This window comes from Pocillopora damicornis, chromosome 2 (assembly GCF_964200805.1).
Source record: "Pocillopora damicornis chromosome 2, jaPocDami1.2, whole genome shotgun sequence".
NCBI lineage: Eukaryota > Metazoa > Cnidaria > Anthozoa > Scleractinia > Pocilloporidae > Pocillopora > Pocillopora damicornis.
This window is the reverse complement of record NC_142671.1, coordinates 19,189,586-19,210,657: the sequence shown is the minus strand read 5'-3', so window position 1 is coordinate 19,210,657 and position 21,072 is coordinate 19,189,586. Positions and strand designations below refer to the sequence as shown.

General features: G+C 35.0%; 4 protein-coding genes across 4 annotated transcripts; all 4 read left to right on the top strand.

Annotated features, from left to right (window-relative positions):
• The first annotated feature begins 1,106 nt into the window (after positions 1-1,106).
• LOC149050199 (uncharacterized) lies at positions 1,107-2,958 on the top strand. Its single transcript, XM_089192240.1, has 4 exons — positions 1,107-1,205; positions 1,496-1,669; positions 2,136-2,243; positions 2,515-2,958. The coding sequence occupies exons 1-4, from the start codon at positions 1,107-1,109 to the stop codon at positions 2,611-2,613; spliced, it is 480 nt and encodes a 159-aa protein (XP_089048366.1). The 3' UTR covers positions 2,614-2,958.
• A 3,006-nt stretch (positions 2,959-5,964) lies between these two features.
• Positions 5,965-7,615, top strand: LOC149050198 (uncharacterized). The gene is made up of 5 exons (XM_089197874.1): positions 5,965-6,117; positions 6,226-6,324; positions 6,607-6,780; positions 7,069-7,176; positions 7,517-7,615. Exons 1-5 carry the CDS (start codon positions 5,965-5,967, stop codon positions 7,613-7,615), a joined length of 633 nt encoding a protein of 210 aa, XP_089054000.1.
• Positions 7,616-10,989: 3,374 nt separating this feature from the next.
• LOC149050197 (uncharacterized) lies at positions 10,990-12,717 on the top strand. The gene is made up of 5 exons (XM_089197401.1): positions 10,990-11,173; positions 11,282-11,380; positions 11,672-11,845; positions 12,121-12,228; positions 12,563-12,717. The coding sequence occupies exons 1-5, from the start codon at positions 11,021-11,023 to the stop codon at positions 12,659-12,661; spliced, it is 633 nt and encodes a 210-aa protein (XP_089053527.1). The 5' UTR covers positions 10,990-11,020; the 3' UTR covers positions 12,662-12,717.
• Positions 12,718-16,371: 3,654 nt separating this feature from the next.
• Positions 16,372-18,481, top strand: LOC149050196 (uncharacterized). Its single transcript, XM_089196163.1, has 5 exons — positions 16,372-16,524; positions 16,635-16,733; positions 17,062-17,235; positions 17,814-17,921; positions 18,260-18,481. The coding sequence occupies exons 1-5, from the start codon at positions 16,372-16,374 to the stop codon at positions 18,356-18,358; spliced, it is 633 nt and encodes a 210-aa protein (XP_089052289.1). The 3' UTR covers positions 18,359-18,481.
• The last annotated feature ends 2,591 nt before the right edge of the window (positions 18,482-21,072 follow it).

Genomic DNA, 21,072 nt, shown 5'->3' with positions numbered 1-21,072 from the left:
GATTTACCGAAACCGATGGGTAGAACTTATTTCACCTTCAGAAAGCTTATTTTTTTGATAAACTATATGAAATGTTTTGCCTTGCCTTTCTCGTCTATTAACATAATTTTGTGAAATTGCATTGGTTTCGCGATGTCAAAATTACTGCCCACCAGACATAAAATAGATAATTGATCAACTTGATACAAAGAGGATGGGTCGTTCGACTGCTACGGAAGGAAAAGTTGACAAAGTTTGGGAGGACATTTATAGAGAAAATGAGTCATTCGGAATATACCTAATAGAAAAAGTTCAACGAAAAGATGATGTAAACTAAGAAAAGAGCTTCCTTTTTGTTTTGTATAAAAGGCAGTCAAAATACGTTTCACCCTCAATCAATTCTACACACAGCTAAAGAAAACAACTCAAGATTTCGAATTAGAGAAGTTTATCTCCCAGAAATACTTATAAGGAAAAGGTTAGTCGCAATGGTTACTGTTGTTAAGTGATAGCATTACAAGGCTCCTTCTTCCCTCTATGATGAGAGAAGATGTGGTTGATGTTAACAGAATGTACAGTCTTAAACTTTGCTACAAAGACGTTTAGGAACATATTTCAAAAGGCTTTTTATGTTTATCTGTCATTCAGCAAAAGAGACGATTTTACCAAATATTGATTCAAATAACTCTCGTTAAAATGCCACCATGAACCATTGGGAAGACAGGGAATAAGTTTACTACGGAATTTTCCCAAATCAATGCCTAAAAATTTGTGTAAAACATTACGCGCGCCGTGTTAATTGAATTATTTTACAAACTGCAGGACACAACGCTAACTTTTCTAATGATTTGTTTGGTTTACTAGAAATGGAATTTTGCAAGTCCTTGTTCGCTGCCCTATTCATTGTAACTGCAATGAGCTCAGTAGCATGGACAGCCCCGTTGAGTTACCGACCAAGCGATGCTGAAATCGTCATCAGACTTTCCCTTATGCCAACAAGAGCCAATGCTACGAAAGAGGTAGGATATCAATAGTCGATTCTTATATATTCTACCTCACCATTAAGCTGGTTGTGAAAAGATGCTTGCAAACTTTCCTATTGTAACTTATCGCTATTTTATCTACAGATGTTGAAGGTCTACCAATTCATAGCTTCTAACTGGGATCTAAAGGAGACGCCCTTAGCTCTTGGAGTGGCTGACACACCTGTATGTTCTTCAAATCTGGTAAGTATTGAAAACATTTTTTATCTACTTTAAGTTAGTGATTAAAACTTTTAAACGGTTATCGTCACATTTCACCGATCTCTTTCACTCATATTATCTGGTTCAATTTACAAAATAATTATTTCAAACCTAAAAACAAGTTCATAATACTGGGTTAAAGCTTGACATTAACTCATTACAGAGATCGCCATTGTATGAGAAAATGGTCAACAGAACTTTCCATTCTGTAAGTCACTAGTACGATAAAATATTTACAATTTGCACAATTTCTGTTTTTTATCTCTCCTCAGCAAAAGAAAGACAACTTTACCATTGCCTTTATCAAACTTTACAACTTCATCCGTCCACTTTACCTGGCATACTTCTATGAAGAAGCAAAAGGATCTCAGCACAAAGCGTTAGCAAGTGCGCTCAAAGACACCAGTTTTCATCTGAATAATACAGTGTGGAGAGTGAGGCGTGAGGTAAGTTACCTTCAAAATTAATTTTTTCCTTATCATTTACTTACATTTTAACTTCGTTAAGATTCTACTTCACTAATGGTAAGATAATGGAGGAATGCGGTTTTAAAGACAAAACGAAAATTAAAATACTAACTTGCTAGGGCAGACAAAAACCGCCAGTAGACCAAGAATCAGATTCCCAATACTGCTGATCTGCATTTAAAACTGGTAACTAACGTAAATAATATGTTCGGTTTCCTCCTTAAATCTGAAAAAACGATGTTTATCTTTTGACAAATCACAGATAAAGAAAACTGGTTCATCAATACCAACTGGGGCAGGCAAAAACCACCAGTAGACCAAGACTCTGACTCTCAGTACTGCTGATCTGCCTTAAAAACTGATAACTAAAGAAGATTACAAATAATGACATGTTTCGTTTCCTCCCTAAATCTAAAATACCGATTTTTCCTTTGACAAATCACAGATAAAGAAAACTGGTTCTTCAATACCAACAATTCAACACATCTCAGAGGCGAGCCTGGATCATTATACTACAACATACCTACAAGCGATGGTCGATACGAAACGTGTGGTAAGGAAAAAAAAACATCCATGTGTAATATTCCTGCAACTGTCAAGCGGGACAAAATCTAAGATCTGATCTATGTAGTGATCGTTGAAACTGTTGAAAAGAGACACTAAATGTTGTCAGCGCCTAGACTATCGCGACAGGCTGCAGGTGTCATTTCTCATAGGTGCCTTATATATGCATCATTTAACTTTCAAGCTAACTTCAAACGCTGCCAAACACCAATATTAGCACGAAATTTTAATCAAAAATATTCTTTTTCCCTCTTTTTTAGAATTTAACCTTAACTGACGATGTGGTGAAGACTTACAGAAACTATGTCATTCTGTACACATTGAAAGACGTTCTCATTGACGTGCTGACTTGCATCTAAAGCTATTTACATAACTGAACGAATTGCTCGCTGGCAGAGCAAGTTATTCACTTATGACTTATATTGGAAAGCTGAGAGATTTCTCCAGATTTCCTTATGTTTTTCTTATTTAAAGGCTTTTTTAGAAAATAATCAAATGAAATTGCAGAAGAAACTCATAACATTATTTAAACAATCTATAGAGCACTGCCTGAAAAAACGATAGTTACAAATTGAGGGTAATAATGTAGGGATTTAACCTCTTTAAAGGTTTTAATTCAATCCTCAGAATTTTTAAATAGAAATTCTAAAAATGTACAAAAACAATTAGTCAAAGAAATCATTCGAAAAGTACCTTAGCTTTGAATCGACTGTATGCTCTGTAAAATTAGAGAGAGATATTTTTAAAAGTCCATATTGAGACTATTATTCTCCGTGTTACTGATGATAATCAGTTTATATGTTGATCTTTTAAGATTTAATTTTATGATATAAAGGGTAATTGTATACGAGATGTTGTTAAATTAACAATAAAGCTTTGACAAATAGAAATTCAAAGTGTGGTCTATTTTTCTAACAAAAAATTGATTCACTACAATCCCCATTATTTGGCGTAAGTTAAAGAATTAACGAAAGCCTTACTTTCTCTTACAACTGTCTTTTAGATAACGAGGAGGACCAGCAGATATTAATGATAAACCACTCTACCTTTCATAGTATTCAAGTCGATTAAGCTTTATAATTAAGTAGTGAACACCCACATAAGAAACACGATGATCTAGTTCCTGTAATGTTACTTTTCTCAATCAAGTCAAATAGACATAACCTTTAGTCGATACGGGATTTAATTTCTTGTTCTTCATTAATCTACTTATTCATACTTGTCTTTTTATCGATCAATGTGCCTATTTTCATTGAAACAGATAAGATATTGGCGAAGTGCCTTGGACAAGGTGAAAAGCTATCTCAAACCTGGGAAATAGGATTTTCGACTGAATAATTTCCCACATAACTAAAAAGAGGTTTTCTTGGATTTGTAACAAGATTCCAAAAAAGGACAAACAAATGATGAAGCAGCTACATGGAAAGTGTAAGGACTGCAAATGTATTATTATAATCCTTAACCTTGATTGGATGACTTCAAGATTAATTATAAAACGCACATTAAGTCAATTTTAATAATCACATTTGGATAAATCCAAAAATGACCATCAATTTTTCAACTATTGTCTTTGATAACCTTTGATGTATGTTTGTTATAAAGTGCTCGTTGACAAACTCTTCTTTCGACGATCGTCCAGGTGAGAACGGAACCTTGAAGTCCATGGAATACTAATAAGCGCTTTAGCAAAACCGGATACTTACACGTTTACCGGTGAATATGGAAATAGATTGTTCATCCATTGATTGAGGAAAACAGAGATTAGAACATAATTTTTCTGGATATGCTTTCAAAGGACTGGTATTGTTAACCTAAAAATAACACTTAACAATTCTCCTCAAGAAAGGGATGTCTTTTCAGCTATTGTTTGCTCACTATACAGAAAATAAAGTTAAAACGACCATTTGACCTTTTTATATTTTCTAGCACGCAAAATCGCCAATATCTTCAAGCAAAGGCTAGGAAACACTTAAGAAAGTCATAACCCGGACGGATTCTTTGTGTTCTGTAGCAGCGATTGGCATACTACACGAACATGCATACCATGCGTGAACAGTTGATGGTACGAATGTCCGCTGTTTTTATTTATCTTAAAGGTGTTTCTTTATTCGTGAAAGATTGTCGTCAGGTTACATACGGTGCTTTCACCTTCATAACCTATTTTTTTTTATCAAATCAAGAAAGAAGAAATCATCCGTTCAAAATATACAATGTCGATTTTCTCTTCCTTACGACGGTAGATTATAAATAAAGGATGACAAAATTCAAAGCATAAAATTGAAATCATCTGTTCGTGTATCATCAATTTACCAAATTTGATGTATTGCCTATTTCTTTGATTTACCTTACTACCCCTTAACCTATTCCTTTATATTACTGAGAAGAGTGAGAAAGTACAAATACATCGCATTTCATCAATCAAAGGCCTAAACCCATAAACTAATGACCCATTTCCGGTGATAACTGCTGTTTTCCCTCAAACGACATGAAAATGAAGGTACGTCAAAACAGAAGTCGGATCGTCATTATATCAAGTTATCACTTAACCTAAGGGCCCCACAAGCGCTACAATGAAAAACATTTCAAAGATGCGTTCAGCTAGACACCAGACAGATCATCCATCGATGATGATACATTACAATAAAATCATCTCTCATTCATTTTGTTTTTTTCTGTGCTCTATGATGATATAAGATACATCAAATATTTGCTGTCACGCCTTTATTTTGCCTGATTGCCGCTGTCAGGGCAGCCTTTCTTCCTTTCTTCCCAGGAACCTTGATAACAGGAACATTACCGTTGAAGAGGCGGAAGCAGTAAACGAGCTTCACTTGTATAGAGAAACATTGGAGTCGTCACCGAATAGATTAAAGGGACTAAACAGCTTTCACGATTTTCGGAAATCGATGGGTAGAACTTATTCCAACCACAGAAAACCATTTTCTTTTTTTGATAATCTGTATGGAATGTTTTGCCTTGCCTTTCTCGTTTATTAATATAATTCTGTGCATTGTTTTGGTTTTGTGAGGTCAAAATTATTGCCCACCAACTTGATACAACGAGGATGGATCGTTCGACTGCTACGGAAGGAACAACTGACAAAGTTTAGAATGAAATTTATAGAGAAAATGAGTCATTCAGAATATACCTAATAAAAAAGTTTTACGAGGAGATGATGTAAAATAATAAAACAGCTTCCTTTTCGTTTTGTATAAATAGCAGTCAAAACGCACTTCACCTCCAATTTACTTTATACACAGCTAGAGAAAACAACTCAAGATTTCGAATCAGAGAAGTTTATCTGCCAGAGATACTTTAAAGGAAAAAGGTTAGTCGTATTGAATATTGTTATTGAGTAATAGCATTGCAAAGCTACTTCTACCCTCCATGACGAGAAAAGATTTGGTTGATGTTAACAGAATGTACAGTCTAAAACTTTGCTACAAAGACGTTTAGGAACATATTTCAAAAGGCTTTTTATGTTTATCTGTCATTCAGCAAAAGAGACGATTTTACCAAATATTGATTCAAATTACTCTCGTTGAAATGCCACCATGAACCATTGGGAAGATAGGGAATAAATTTACTACGGAATTTTCCCAAATCAATGCCTAAAAGTTTGTGTAAAACATTACGAGCGCCGTATTAATAGAATCATTTTACAAACTACAGGACTTGACTTTTCTAATAATTTGTTTGGTTTACTAGAAATGGAATTCTGCAAGTCCTTGTTCGCTGCCCTATTCATTGTAACTGCAATGGGCTCAGTGGCTTGGACAGCCCCGTTGAGTTACCGACCGAGTGATGCTGAAATCGTCATCAGACTTTCACTAATGCCAACAAGATCCAATGCTACGAAAGAGGTAGGATATCAATAGTCGATTCTTATATATTCTACCTCACTATTAAGCTGATCGTGAAACGATGCTTGCAAACTTTCCTATTGTAACTTATCGCTATTTTATCTCTAGATGTTGAAGGTCTACCAATTCATAGCTTCTAACTGGGATCTAAAGGAGACACCCTTAGCTCTTGGAGTGGCTGACACACCTGTATGTTCCTCAAATCTGGTAAGTATTGGTAACTTCATGTTTTTATCTACTTTAAGTTAGTGATTAAAACTTTTAAACGGTTACCATCACAATTCACAGATCTCTTTCACGCACACTGCCTGGTTCAGTTTACTAAATAAGTAAAACAAGTTCATAATACTGGGTAAAAGCTTGACATTAACTCATTACAGAGATCACCACTGTATGAGAAAATGCTTAACAGAACTTTCCTTTCTGTAAGTCACTTGTACGATAAAATATTTACAATTTGCACAATTTCTGTTTTTTATCTCCCCTCAGCAAAAGAAAGACAACTTTTCCATTGCCTTTATCAAACTTTACAACTTCATCCGTCCACTTTACTTGGCATACTCCTATGAAAAAGCTAAAGGATCTCAGCACAAAGTGTTGGCAAGTGCGCTCAAAGACACCAGTTTTCACCTGAATAATACAGTGTGGAGAGTGAGGCGTGAGGTAAGTTACCGTCAAAATTAACTATTCCCTTAGAGACTCGCACTTCAATCTCGTTAAGATTTTACTTCACTTATGGTAAGATTACAGTGGAACACGGTTTCAAAGAGAAAATGAAATTAAAATACTATCTTGCTAAGGCAGACAAAAACCACAAGTAGACCAAGACTCTGACTCTCAATACTGTTGATTTGCCTTTAAAAGTACTAATCAACGTAAATTGTAAGTAATGATGTGTTTGGTTTCCTCTTAAAATTTTAAAAACTGATTTTTTTTTTGGACAAATCACAGATAAAGAAAACTGGTTCATCAATACCCACTGTTCAACACATCTCAGAGGCGAGCCTGGATCATTACACAACAACATACCTACAAGCGATGGTCAATATGAAACGTGTGGTAAGAAAAAAAATAATCCATGAGTAATATTCCTACAGCTGTAAAGCGGGACAGAATCTAAGATTTGACCTGGATAGTGATCGCTGAAAATGTTGAACAGAGACACTAAATGTTGTCAGTGCCTGGACAATCGAGACAGGCTGCAGTTGTTATTTTTCATACGTGCCTTATATATGCATCATTTAACTTTCAAGGTACTTATCTTGCTAATTTCCAAAGCTGCTGAACATCGATGTTAGCTTTTGGAGAATATATTTACACTTTTTACCACATTAGAAACCTTTAAAGAAACAAGAGAATAAGTTTGCACAACAATATTCTTTTTTTTACTCTTTTTTAGAGCTTAACCTTAACTGACGATGTGGTGAAGATTTACAGAAACTATGTCATTCTGTACACGTTAAAAGACGTTCTCATTGACGTGTTGACTTGCATCTAAAGCTTTTTGTACCACTGGACAAGTTGCTCGCTGGCAGAGCAAATTATTCACTCAAGACTTGCATTGGAAGGCTGAGAGATTTCTTGATGATTTTCATTATTAAATACTTTTTTGTAGGAAATATTATATATGAGCTGTAGAAGAAACTCATAACTTTATTTAAGATTCTACAAACGCACTGCCTTAAAAAACGACATTATATCTTCAGGGTCACACTTTAGGGATTCAAACTTTTTAAAGGTTTTAATTCAACCATAAGAATTCATAAATAAAAATTCTTAAAAAGTAAAAAAAAACTTTTATTCTAAGGAATCATTCAAAAAGTACCTTAGCTATTAATCAATTGTATGCTCTGTAAAAATAGACAGAGATAGAAACATTTTTAAAAGTCCATATTGAGACTATTATTCTTCCTGTCACTGATGATAATCAGTATATATGCTGATCTGTTAAAGATCTACTTTTACGATATAAAGTGTAAATGTTACGAGATGTTGTTAAATTAACAATAAAGCGTTGAAAAATAGAAATTCAAAGTGTGGTCTATTTTTCTAACCAAAAATTGATACATTACAATCTCTATTGATGGTTTAAATAAAAAAAAATCACAAAAGCCTTAACTTCTCTTACAACTGACAGAAAAAAGCAAAGAGTGATATACATTAAGATTTGTGATAACCAACGAAGACAGTAACAAAATAGACGCTAAACTCCTTTGAAATTTAGTCATCATACAATGTAATTTCTTATGGTATTGCTTTTCATTTCCATTTCTCTATCCTATAGATAATAATAATAGTAAACTACTCTACTGTTCATGGTATTCAAGTCCATTATCTATAAGTACTCAACAACCACACAGGAAACACGATGATCTACTTCCAGTAAAAGATGTTACTTTTCTCAATCAAATCAAATAAACATAACCTTGAGTCGATACGGGATTTAATTTCTTGTTCCTCATTAATCTACTTATTCATTCGTGTCTTTTTATCGATTAATGTGCCCATCTTCAATGAAACAAATAAGTTATTCGTATGGTGCCTTAGATAAGGTGAAAAGCTCAAAGCTGGGAAATAAGAAACATAATTTAGTAACGTCCCACATAACCAAGAAGAGGTTTTGTTAGATTTGTAACAAGATTCCAAAAAGGACAAACGAACGATGAACCCTCAACAAGGAAAGCGTAAGGACTGCAAATCTATTATTATACCCCTAAACCTTGACTTAAAGATGAATTCTAAAACGGACGTAAAGTCAGTTTTAGTGAACACGTTCGGATAAACCCGAAACTGACCATAATTTTTCAACTATTGTCTTTCATAAACTATGAAACTTGTTCTTGTTGTTAAGTGTTTGTTGACAAACTCTTCTTTCCACGATCGTCAAAGTGAGAACGAAACCCTAACGTCCATGGAATACTAATTGGCGCTTTAGCAAAACCGGATACTTACACGTTTACCGGTGAATATGGATATAGATTGTTCATCCATTGACTAAGGAAAACAAAGATTAGAACATAACTTTCCTGGATATGCTTTCAAGGGACTGGCATTGTTAACCTAAACATACCACTAAACAATTCTCCTCAAGAAAGTGATGTCTTTTCAGCTATTGTTTGCTCTCTATACAGAAAATAAAGTTAAAACGACAATTTGACCTTTTTATATTTTCAAATACGAAAGTCGCCAATGTCGTCAAGCAAAGGCTGGGGAACACTTGAGAAAGTCATAACTTGGACGGATTCTTTGTGTTCTGTAGCAACGATTGGCACACGACACGAACATGGATTCCATGCGTGAACAGTTCATGGTAGGAATGCGCGCTGTTTTCATTTATCTTTATGGTCTTTCTTTTTTCGTGAAAGGTCGTCGTCAGGTCACGTACTGTTCTTTCACCGTCATAACCTATATTTTATTAAAGCAAGAGGGAAAAAAATCATCCGCTCAAAATATACAATGTCAATTTTCTATTTCTTACGACGGTAGATTATAAATAAAGGACGACAAAATTCAAAGCGTAAAATTGAAATCATCTGTTATTCTTCAATATTACTGGCAAGAGTGACAAAGTACAAATACATCGCATTTTATCAATCAAAGGTCTAAACCCATAAATTAATGACCCATATCCGGTGATAACTGCTGGTTTTCCCTCAAACGACATGAAAATAAAGTTACGTCAACACCGAAGTCGCATCGTCAATATATCAAGTTATCATTTAACCTAAGGGCCCCGCACGTACTTTAATGAAAAACATTTCAAAAATGCGTTCAGCCAGACACCAGACAGATCATCTATCGATAATAATACATCACAATAAAATCATTACATCTATCATTCTTTTTGTTTTCTTCTGTGCTCTATAATAATGTAAGATAAATTACATATTTCTTGTCATGCCTTTATTTTGCCTGATTGCTGCTATTAAGGCAACGTTTCTTCCTTTCTTCCCAGGAACCTTGACATAGGGACATTACCGTTGAAGAGGCGGAAGCGGTAAACGAGGTTGACTTGTATAGAAAAACATCGGAGTCGTGGCCAATTAGATTAGAGGGACTTTACAGCTTTCGGGATTTACGGAAACCGATGGGTAGAACTTATTTCACTCACTAAAAAACAAATTGTTTTGATAACCTATATGGAATGTTTTACCCTGCCTTTCTCGTTTATTAACATAATTCTATGAATTGTTTTGGTTTCGCGAAGTCAAAATTACTGCCTACCAGACATAACCGATCAGTTTGATACAACCAGGATGGATCGTTCGGCTGCTACGGAAGGAACAGTTGACAAAGTTTGAGGCGAAATTTATAGAGAAAATTAGTCATTCGGAATATATCTATTAAAAAAATCTTAACGAAAAGATGATGTAAACTAAGAAAACAGCTTCCTTTTCGCTTTGTATAAAAGGCAGTCAAAACGCTTCACACCCTCAATTAATTCTACACACATCTAGAGAAAACCACCCAAGATTTCGAATCAGAAAAGTTTATCTCCCGGAGATACTTATAAGGAAAAAGGTAAGTCGTAATGATTATTGTTGTTAAGTGATGGCATTGCAAGGCACCTTCTTCCCTCCATGACGAGAGAAGATGTGGCCGATGTTAACAGAATGTACAGTCTAAAACTTTGCTACGAAGACGTTTTAGTAAGAACATTTCAAAAGGCTTCTTATGTTCATTTGTCATTCAGCAAAAGAGACGATTTTACCCAACATTGATTCAAATAACTCAGCCAAATGCGACCATGAACCAGTCGGAAGACAGGGAATTAATCTGAATTCTCTCAAATCAATACCTCAAAGTTTGGGTAAAAGATTATGAGTACCGTTTTGATGGAATCATTTTACATATTGCAGGACACTACGCTGACTTTTCTAATAATTTGTTTGGTTTGCTAGTAATGGAATTTTGCAAGTCCTTGTTCGCTGCCCTCTTCATTGTAACTGCAATGAGCTCAGTGGCTTGGACAGCCCCGTTGAGCTACCGACCAAGTGATGCTGAAATCGTCATCAGACTTTCACTTATGCCAACAAGAGCCAATGCTACGAAAGAGGTAGGATATCAAAAGTTGGTTCTTTTATATTCTACTTCACTATTACGCTGATTGCGAAACGATGCTTGCAAACTTGCCTCTTGTAACTTATCGCCATTTTATCTATAGATGTTGAAGGTCTACCAATTCATAGCTTCTAACTGGGATCTAAAGGAGACGCCCTTAGCTCTTGGAGTGGCTGACACACCTGTATGTTCTTCAAATCTGGTAAGTATTGAAAACATTTTTTATCTACTTTAAGTTAGTGATTAAAAATTTTTAAACGGTTACCATCACATTTCACCGAACTCTTTCACTCATATTATCTGGTCCAGTTTACAAAATAATTATTTCAAACCAAAAAACAAGTTCATAATACTAGGTTAAAGCTTGACATTAACTCATTACAGAGATCACCATTGTATGAGAAAATGGTCAACAGGACTTTCCATTCTGTAAGTCACTGGTACGATAAAATATTTACAATTTGCACAATTTCTGTTTTTTATCTCCCCTCAGCAAAAGAAAGACAACTTTTCCATTGCCTTTATCCAACTTTACAACTTTATCCGTCCACTTTACCTGGCCTACTCCTATGAAGAAGCTAAAGGATCTCAGCAAAAAGTGTTGGCAAGTGTGCTCAAAGACACCAGTTTTCACCTGAATAATACAGTGGGGAGAGTGAGGCGCGAGGTAAGTTACCGTCAAAATTAACTATTCCCTTATGAAGAGACTTTCATTTTAATCTCGTTAAGATTTTACTTCACTTATGGTAAGATTACAGTGGAACACGGTTTTAAATACTATCTTGCTGAGGCAGACAAAAACCACAAGTAGACCAAGACTCTGACTCTCAATACTGCTGATTTGCCTTTAAAAGTAATAGCCAACGTAAATTGTAAGTAATGATGTGTTTGGTTTCCTTTTTAAGTTTGAAAAACCGATGTTTATTTTTTGACAAATCACAGATAAAGAAAACTGGTTCATCAATACCCACTATTCAACACATCTCAGAGGCGAGCCTGGATCATTATACTACAACATACCTACAAGCGATGGTCAATATGAAACGTGTGGTAAGAAAAAAAAACATCCTTGTGTAATATTAGTATAACAGTAAAGCGGGACATAATCTAAGATTTGACATTGATCGTGATCGTTGAAACCGATTGAAGAGAGACCTGGGCTATCGAGACAGACTGTAGGTGTTACTTTTCATACGTGCCTTACTTATGCATCATTTAACTTTCAAGGTACTTTTCTTGCTAATTTCAAAAGCTGCCGAGCATAAATTTTAGCATTTTGATAATATATTTATACTTTTTATCACAGTAAAAACCTTTAGAGAATAAAGTGAATACATGTGCACGAAATTTTAATCAACAATAGTCTTTTTTCCCTCTTTTTTAGAGCATAACCATAACTGACGATGTGGTGAAGACTTACAGGAACTATGTCATTCTATACACATTGAAAGACGTTCTCATTGACGTGCTGGCTTGCATCTAAAGCTATTTATATCACTGAACGAATTGCTCGCTGGCTGAGCAAATTTTTTAATTATGACCTACATTGGAAGGCTGAGAGACTTCTCCAGATTTCTTAATTGTTTTTCTTATTTAAGGATTTTTTTTAGAAAAAAATCTGAAGAAATTGCAAGAAATTCATAACATTATTTAAAAATCTATAAAGCACTGCCCAAAAAAAACGGTAGTTATAACTTGAGGGAAACACTTTAGGGATTCACCCTTTTTTAAAAGTTTAAAATTCAACCATTTGAATTCATAAATAGAAATTCTTAAAAAGTACAAAAACTTTTAGTCTGAAGAATCATTCGAAAAGTGAAAAGTACCTTAGCTATGAATCGACTGCATTCTCTGTAAAAATAGAGAGAAATATTTTTAAAAGTCCATGTTGATACTATTATTCTCCCTGTTACTGATAATAATCAGTATATATGTTAATCTTTTTAAGATTTAATTTTACAATATTAAGGGTAAATGTATACGAGGTGTTGTTAAATTAACAATAAAGCTTTGAAAAATAGAAATTCAAAGTGCGGTCTATTTTCCCACCAAAATATAGACTTGTTACAATCCTTATTAATGGTTTAAGTTAAAAAATTCACGAAAGCCTTACCTTTCTTCACAACTGACATAAAAGATAAGCAAAGAGTGATATATATTCAGATTTGAGAGAACCAACAAAGACAGTCACAAAATAGCGGCTAAACTCCTCTGAAATTTAGTCATCATACAATGTAATTTCATCGGGAATTACTGTTCACTTCCATGCCTCTATCTTTTAGATAACAAGGAGGACTGGCAGATATTAATAATAAACCACTCTACTGTTCATGGTATTCAAGTCGATTAATCTTTAAGTAGTCAACTACCACACAAAAAACACGATGATCCGCTTCCTGTGATAAATGTTACTTTTCTCATTCAAGTCAAATAGACATCAGCTTGAGTTGATACGGGATTTATTTTCTTGTTCTTTTATAATTCATTTAATTCACTTATTTACACTAGTCTTTTTATCGATTTATGTGCCTAGTTTCATCGAAACAAACAAGTTATTCGTGTGGTGCCTTGGACAAGGTGAAAAGCCATCTCCAAATTGGGAAATAGGGAACACGACTCAGAAACGTCCTGCATAACCAAGAATAGGTTTTCTTAGATTTACAACAATCAATCAATCACTCAATAAACTTTATTTACCCTCGAATTTACAGTGTAGCACTCGGGTGCTAATATCTTCTATATTAAAGATTCAAAAACGGACAAACGAATGATGAACACGCAGCAAGCAAAGCGTAAGGACTGTAAATTCATTATTATAATCCTAAACCTTGACTGAAAGACTTAGGGATAAAATTCTAGAACGCGCATTAAGTCAGTTTTAGTGAACACATGTGAATAAACCCGAAACTGACCGTAATTCTGCAGCTATTGTCTTTGATAAACTATGATGCATGTTCTAAAGAGCTTGTTGCCACACTCTTCTTCTGGCGATCGTCTAAGTGCGAACGGAACTTTACTGCCCATGAATAACTACTAATAGGAGCTTTACGAAAACCGGAAACCAGCACGGTTACCGGTGAAGATGAAAAAGGATTGCTGACGCATTGATTAAGTAAAACAACTATTAGAACATAATTGTTCCGGATACATTTTTAAGGGATTGGTCATGAAATTTTACAAATAACGCTGCATGTCAAGACACAAGAAAGGGATTTCTTGTTAGTTATCGTTAGCCCCGTATTTAGAAAATCAAGATTATTTGACTTCTTAATGTTTTCTAGCAAACAAAACACGCCATGGATTTCATACAAAGCCAAGGATACACTTGCGGGAACCATATCTGTCGAGCGCGGATTCTATATTTTCTATAGAAGGGATTGGCCTTTTACAGGAACATGTACCATGCGTAAACAGTTCATAATACTGTTTATTTATTATTATTCTTGTCGTGTTTGGTCGTGACGACTTTATCCGTAAAGGCTCTTTCACAATCTTGACCTATTTTTAAATCATACATGTAACAAGAAGGAAAATTTCATCCTTTCACCATATACAAAATCTATTTTTTTTTCTTGAGATATAACATTATGATTAAAGAACTAGAAAATTCAAATGATAAAATCTACTCTACTACTCTCTTATCTGTTTGTGAAGCGTCTAAGCACTAAATGTGCTTATTGAACCCAGGGCCCCTAAGGATACCAGCCTTGCAGCTGACTGGGCTACCCTGGTAAAATAAAGTTGTCTTGTCTTGTCTAAATGGAACATATCATTCATTCCTTCAATGTAGACCAATGTACTTCACCATTAATGATATTGCTAAGAATGGTGACAAAATGAAAATAGATCACCTATAACCAATCAAGGGACTAAACTCATAAACTTATGACCCATTTCCGGCGATAACGGCGGGTGTTGACCATCAAACGACACGAAGATAAAGTTACGTTAACACAGAAGTCACGTTGTAAATGTTTCATGTTATCGGATTATCATTTAAATCGTATGTCCTTGTACGCACTTTTATGAAAAACATCTAAAACGTGAGTCTAAGTGAACACCACGCACATTATTTATCGATTTTGATACATCACAATTTACATTATTGTATTTCTAAGTGTACCTCTTCACGTCCAACATCTGTGAATATGTAGAATACGTAAGATATTTGTCGTCACGTTTTTTTTTTTTTCTGGCTGATGGCCGTTATGAGTGAAGCGTTGCTTCCTTTGTTACCTGGAACCTTGATTATAGCAACACTACCGTTAAGGATGCGGAAGCAATAAACAAAGCCCACTTAGCCCACTTATCCAAAGAGAAAAATCAGGATTGTGACCAATTAAATTGAACTCTCCCGGATACCCAGTTTTCTAGGGGCTTCACAATTTTTTGGATTGTTGTAAACCGGTAAGGAGAACTTTTTTAACTTGAAACAAACATTTAACAATTAATTCACATGGCATCCAAAGCCATTTCCATTTACACCGCATGCGAAATAGTAAGAATCTGTGGAAGTGCTTTCGTATTGGGTCAAAATTACTGCATACCAAATTCATTTCATAAAACAAGAATGGGTCGTTTAACTGCTACGGAAGGAACTTTTAACAAAGTTTAAGGTTTATGAATTCAAAATGATTCATTTGCAAAGCGAACGAACAACAAAGATAATTAAGGACATGATTCATCTGGAATATATCTGATTAAAAAAAATACAGCTTCCTCTTCGTTTTGTATAAAAGTCAGTCTAAACGCACTTCACCTTCAACTGATTTTAGACACAGCCAGAGAAACCAACGCAAGAAGTTTTACTGCTAAAGAAAGTCAAAAGGAGAAAGGTAAGTCCTATTGATAATTAAAGTAAGTTGCATCTCTCAATACCTTCTATGACACTAATAAAATTTTGCGTAAACAAAATTTAGTCACAAACTTTTCTTCACACGGGTTTTAAAACATCGCTACTGAAAACATGTTTCCTTCCATTTATAATTCAACACGAGAGATAATTCGACCCAACTTTTCTCCAAATGGGTTTTCATTAGAAGCGTCGGAGAACCATTCAGGACTAATAATTAACGAATTAGCTACGAAGCGTTTCCTCGCAGCCTGCGTTAAATAATGGTTGTCTTTCCATATGAATCATTATACTCTAGAAGATTACTCTGACTTTGCTATTAACATCTTGGTTCAATAGAAATGGAATTCTGCAAGCCCTTGTTCGTTGCCTTATTCATAGTAGCTACAATGAGCCCAGTAGCTTGGACAGCCCCTTTGAGTTACCGACCAAGTGATGCTGAAATTGTCATCAGACTTTCACTCATGCCAACAAGATCCAACGCTACCAAAGAGGTAGGATATCGAAATATTTCTCATCTTTATCCTACTTCTGCATTAAAAGCTGCTCGTGAAATGCTGCTTGCAAAGTAGTTTAAATTAAAATATCGCTATTTTATCTACAGATGTTGAGGGTCTACCAATTCATAGCTTCTAACTGGGATCTCAAGGAAACGCCCTTAGCTCTTGGAGTGGCTGACACACCTGTATGCTCCTCGAATCTGGTAAGTATTCAGAACTTCAACTTTTTTTTAAAAAAGAAACTAGTTTCAGTTAGTGGTTGGGGAACATTTTAAATGGATAAAGATTTCAACCCTAATAATCTGAATGGGAGGTAACTGCGAGCCAAATATAGAGCTCTATAGAGAAGACATGTGCGAGTGATTTCTACTGATCTGCTTTACTCACACTGACAAGTTTTTTAATACGGATACAATTTTGACAATAACTTGTTTAAAGATAAATGTTTGACAGAACATCCGTTTTTGAAGATCACTAGTACTATAAAATATTTACAATTTGCATCCCTTCTTTATTTTTGCTTCTCCTCAGCAAAAGGAAGACAACTATTCTATTGCCTTCATCCAGCTTTACAACTTCATCCGTCCACTTTACCTGGCATACTCCTATGAGGAAGCTAAAGGATCCCAGCACAAAGTGTTGGCAAGTGCGCTCAAAGACACCAGTTTTCACCTGAATGCTACAGTGTGGAGAGTGAAACGCGAGGTAAATTACCTTCAGATATGATCGAGTCCCTTATTTTTCCTGCTAAGACTCTACTTCACTCATGGCCGAATGAAGAGGCTAAGTCACGATATTTAATGTAAAAAGTAACGAAACGTGCATGTTTTGGAAATTTCAAACGCAAGCTTGCTGGGGCAGAGAAAAAACCAAAAGGACGGTGATTTTCTAGTTCAAGTCCAGAAACAGTGAAGACAAGATCAAGATGGCAGTTTAATTTTCTGCAAACTTCAACCTCGTGTACAATCCAAATATGGAAAACTGGTCACGTGAAATTGGATGTAAGAAAACCCAAACGGAAAAATCTAACAAAGACCAAAGGGTAGCGTAGGATGGCACGGATAAGCACAAACTACAAATAAAGAGCCTAAAATTAATTCCATCGAACGGATAAATTCTCCAAGATTCAGGAAAAAATTTCTGACTGTTTCATTTTTCTTTTAATCAACCTTGAGTGACAATACTGTTGTTTTAGTTTAAAGCTATGTGCTGACTGAGAGTAAATTGTAAGTACTGCCCAATTCTTTTTCCGTCACTGATATTTACCTTTTGTTAAATCTTAGATAACGAAAACTGGCTCATCAATACCCACTGTTCAACACATCTCAGAGGCGAGCCTGGATCATTGCACTACAACATACCTACAGGCAATGGTCAATATGAAACGTGTGGTAAGAAAAAACATTCATGTGAAAAATATTCCTTCAACTGTAAATGACACATAAGCGACATCGGAAACCAAAAAAGGGAATAGGGATTAAAAAAAACTCGAACCTCCGAAGCGGTAGAGAATCTAAGTGGTGTCCTTTTCAGTCTTTGTTGAAACTTGAAGACAAACACTAAATTTGTGGAGGTGTTTTTTTTTCATACTTCATAATTGATTTTAGCATAAGAACAGGATATTTGCAATGATTTTCAGCTCTATCAAAATAACAAAGAAAAAAGAAAAAAAAGAAAATAAATATATAGACATAAATCAATAATTTTTCGTTTCCTTTGACTTTTTTAGAACGTAACCATAACTGACGATGTGGTGAAGACTTACAGAAACTACGTCATTCTGTACACACTGAAAGACGTTCTCTCTGATGTGTTGACTTGCATCTAAAGCTATTTATTACTTAACATATTGCTCTCTGGCAGAGTCAATCGACTTATTGTTTGCATTGTATTATAGAAAGAATGAGAGAGTTTTACATTTTTCCTAATGTTAACGTATTTAAAGTTATTGTGTAGAAAAACTCAAAACATTTGTAATTATCCTGCAAGATCACTGCCTATGAAAATCATATTTATTACTTGGAAGTTTGGGGATTCAAGCTTGTTACCAGCTATCAATTTTTGTAAATTTTAATTCAACTATCAGTTAGTCTCATAAATAGAAATTCTTTAAAATTGAAGCAGAGCTCATTCTGGGGAATGATTCAAGAAGTACCTTACCTAAGATTAAGGTGGTGGAGCGCATATTTGTCCTGAGTTCGTCACTATGGTCCTCGGTTTTGAATCAACTGTATGCTCTGTAAAAATAGAAGAAACGTTCTCCAAAAGTCCATATTGAGACTATTATTCCCAGTGTTACTGATGATAATCAGTGTATATGTTGATCTTTTCAAGATTTATCACCAGAATATAAAATGTAACTACATGAGAGGTGTTGTTAAATTAACAATAAAGCGTTAAAATGCAGAAATTCAGAGAGATATCTACTTTCTTCGCAAAAATTTGATATATCACTGCTGTACTTCACACAATTCACGACAGCAAAGACAAACATGGAAGCGAAGAGCGATATGCTAAGTCCGCAGTCATTTTCTTTCTCTTAAGATTTGAGACAACCAACAAAGACATATTTCATTAGGAAATAATGTTTATTTCCGTGGTTAGATCTTCAAAATCACAAGGAGGACTGACATAAGAAATTAACAAAACACTCCATTTAAAGTGGTATGAAAGTCGATTATTAAAAAAAACAGTCAACGGCCAGACAAAAAACAAAGGTCCACTCTCTGTAATATAGATCACTATTCTCAAATAGCAATAGCTTCTAGTCGATACGAGATTTGTTTCCTTTTTTTAATATTTTATTTACTTTTTTATACTTTTGTATGAATCGAATTATGTGCCAATCTCCATTTAAACAAAGAAGTTGTTTGTGATACGTTAGGTAAAGTCGGGGAAACAGAGAACAGGAACTATCAACGTCCTACATAACCGAGGAAAGATTTTCCACGACTTTCAACAAGATTTCAAAAAGGCCAAATGAATTATGAACCCCTAATAAAGAAAGAATAAGTACTGAAAATGTCTTTTTATAATCCTTAACCTTCACTGGACGATTTAAGTATAAAACGCTGACTCCTCTTCAGGCACATAAAGTCATTTGAGTGAACATATTCGGCTACACTCAAAACTGAGCATTCATTTCCTTACTCTTTTCTTTGGCAAACTATAATGGATATTTTAAAGTGTATGTTGTCACACTCTTCTTCCGGCGATTGTCCTAGTAAGAACGGAAGTAACATTCATCAACTATACGTTTACTGGCGAAAATGAAAAAGGCTTTTCAATAAATTGACCCAGGAAAACAACGATTAGAACATAATATTCCCGGATATGCTTTCAAGGGATTGGTTTTGTGAACTTACTGGTGATAACAAAACAACTAAACACAAGAAAACGATGTCTTGTCAGCGTTCGTCAGCCCCACATTGAGAAAAACATGTTCAAACAACCAATTGACCTTTTAATGTTTTCTAGCACGCGAAAACACAGATGCGGAAGTCATAACTGTCGAGCATAGATTAAATGTGTTCTATATCAGCGACCGTCATATTACACCAACATGTACCATGTATGAACGGTTCTTGGTACTGATGCGCTCAGTGTTTATCTATCAACTGGACTGAGGAACGCATCCTTCCGTTGTATACAAGTCTATTTTCTGTTTCTTGGGAAAGAAGATTGAAAATAAGAACGAGAAATTTCATAGGGTAAATCCTCTTATGCAATGGAATGATCTGTTCATGGAACAGTGACATAGTACAAAAATATTGCTAATAAGGGGGCCAAACCCATAAACTAATGACCTATTTCCGGTGATAATGCTTGTTTTGTCCAACATGATCGAAAATAAAGTTGCGTCAACACAGAAGTCACATAATAATTTCATATAATCAGTCGACCCGTACGACCCCGCTCAGGCTTTGAATAAAAACATTATAAGCTAGATGTGGGATATTGATCAAATGAAGCCTTTAAGTGCTACTGTGGTTCTTTCTTTATTCACTCCGAGCTTTCGCCGTTCTACGGCATCATCAGGGAGGACGATGATGATGATGCCGTAGAACGGCGAAAGCTCGGAGTGAATAAAGAAAGAACCACAGTAGCACTTAAAGGCTTCATTTGATCAATATCCCACATAATTACGACATGCTACTAAAGGACACGTTCAAACGTTTAATTATAAGCTAGACACTAACCAAATCATCTATCAATAATGAAACATTGCAATAAATCACTGAATCTTTCTAATTGTGCTTCTTTCCTTCCAAGCTCTATGACGATATAAGATACGTCAGATACTTGTTGTCATGCTTTTCTTTTTCGGTTGATTGCTCTTATGAATGAAGCGTTCCTTGCTTTCCTAGCTGGAACTTTGATAATAGGAGTATTACATTTGAAGAGGCGGAAGCGGTAAACGAGCACCCTTTATCGATCCGAAAAGACTGAAAAATCAGAATTATGACCAATTAAATTAGTGTTTTCCCGGATGACCGTTCCCAAGGGGCTTTTAAGTTTTCTGGGTTGTTATAAACCGATAAG

Bases quoted from the DNA above. Each gene is read 5' to 3' on its own strand.
- LOC149050199 (XM_089192240.1), top strand. From the start codon at position 1,107: ATGTTGAAGGTCTACCAATTCATAGCTTCTAACTGGGATCTAAAGGAG. The intron at 1,206-1,495 runs GTAAGTATTGAA...ATCTCTCCTCAG, and splicing joins CTGTATGTTCTTCAAATCTG to CAAAAGAAAGACAACTTTAC. The intron at 1,670-2,135 runs GTAAGTTACCTT...GACAAATCACAG, and splicing joins TGTGGAGAGTGAGGCGTGAG to ATAAAGAAAACTGGTTCTTC.
- LOC149050198 (XM_089197874.1), top strand. From the start codon at position 5,965: ATGGAATTCTGCAAGTCCTTGTTCGCTGCCCTATTCATTGTAACTGCA. The intron at 6,781-7,068 runs GTAAGTTACCGT...GACAAATCACAG, and splicing joins TGTGGAGAGTGAGGCGTGAG to ATAAAGAAAACTGGTTCATC. The intron at 7,177-7,516 runs GTAAGAAAAAAA...ACTCTTTTTTAG, and splicing joins TGGTCAATATGAAACGTGTG to AGCTTAACCTTAACTGACGA.
- LOC149050197 (XM_089197401.1), top strand. From the start codon at position 11,021: ATGGAATTTTGCAAGTCCTTGTTCGCTGCCCTCTTCATTGTAACTGCA. The intron at 11,174-11,281 runs GTAGGATATCAA...TTTTATCTATAG, and splicing joins GAGCCAATGCTACGAAAGAG to ATGTTGAAGGTCTACCAATT. The intron at 11,381-11,671 runs GTAAGTATTGAA...ATCTCCCCTCAG, and splicing joins CTGTATGTTCTTCAAATCTG to CAAAAGAAAGACAACTTTTC.
- LOC149050196 (XM_089196163.1), top strand. From the start codon at position 16,372: ATGGAATTCTGCAAGCCCTTGTTCGTTGCCTTATTCATAGTAGCTACA. The intron at 16,734-17,061 runs GTAAGTATTCAG...GCTTCTCCTCAG, and splicing joins CTGTATGCTCCTCGAATCTG to CAAAAGGAAGACAACTATTC. The intron at 17,922-18,259 runs GTAAGAAAAAAC...TGACTTTTTTAG, and splicing joins TGGTCAATATGAAACGTGTG to AACGTAACCATAACTGACGA.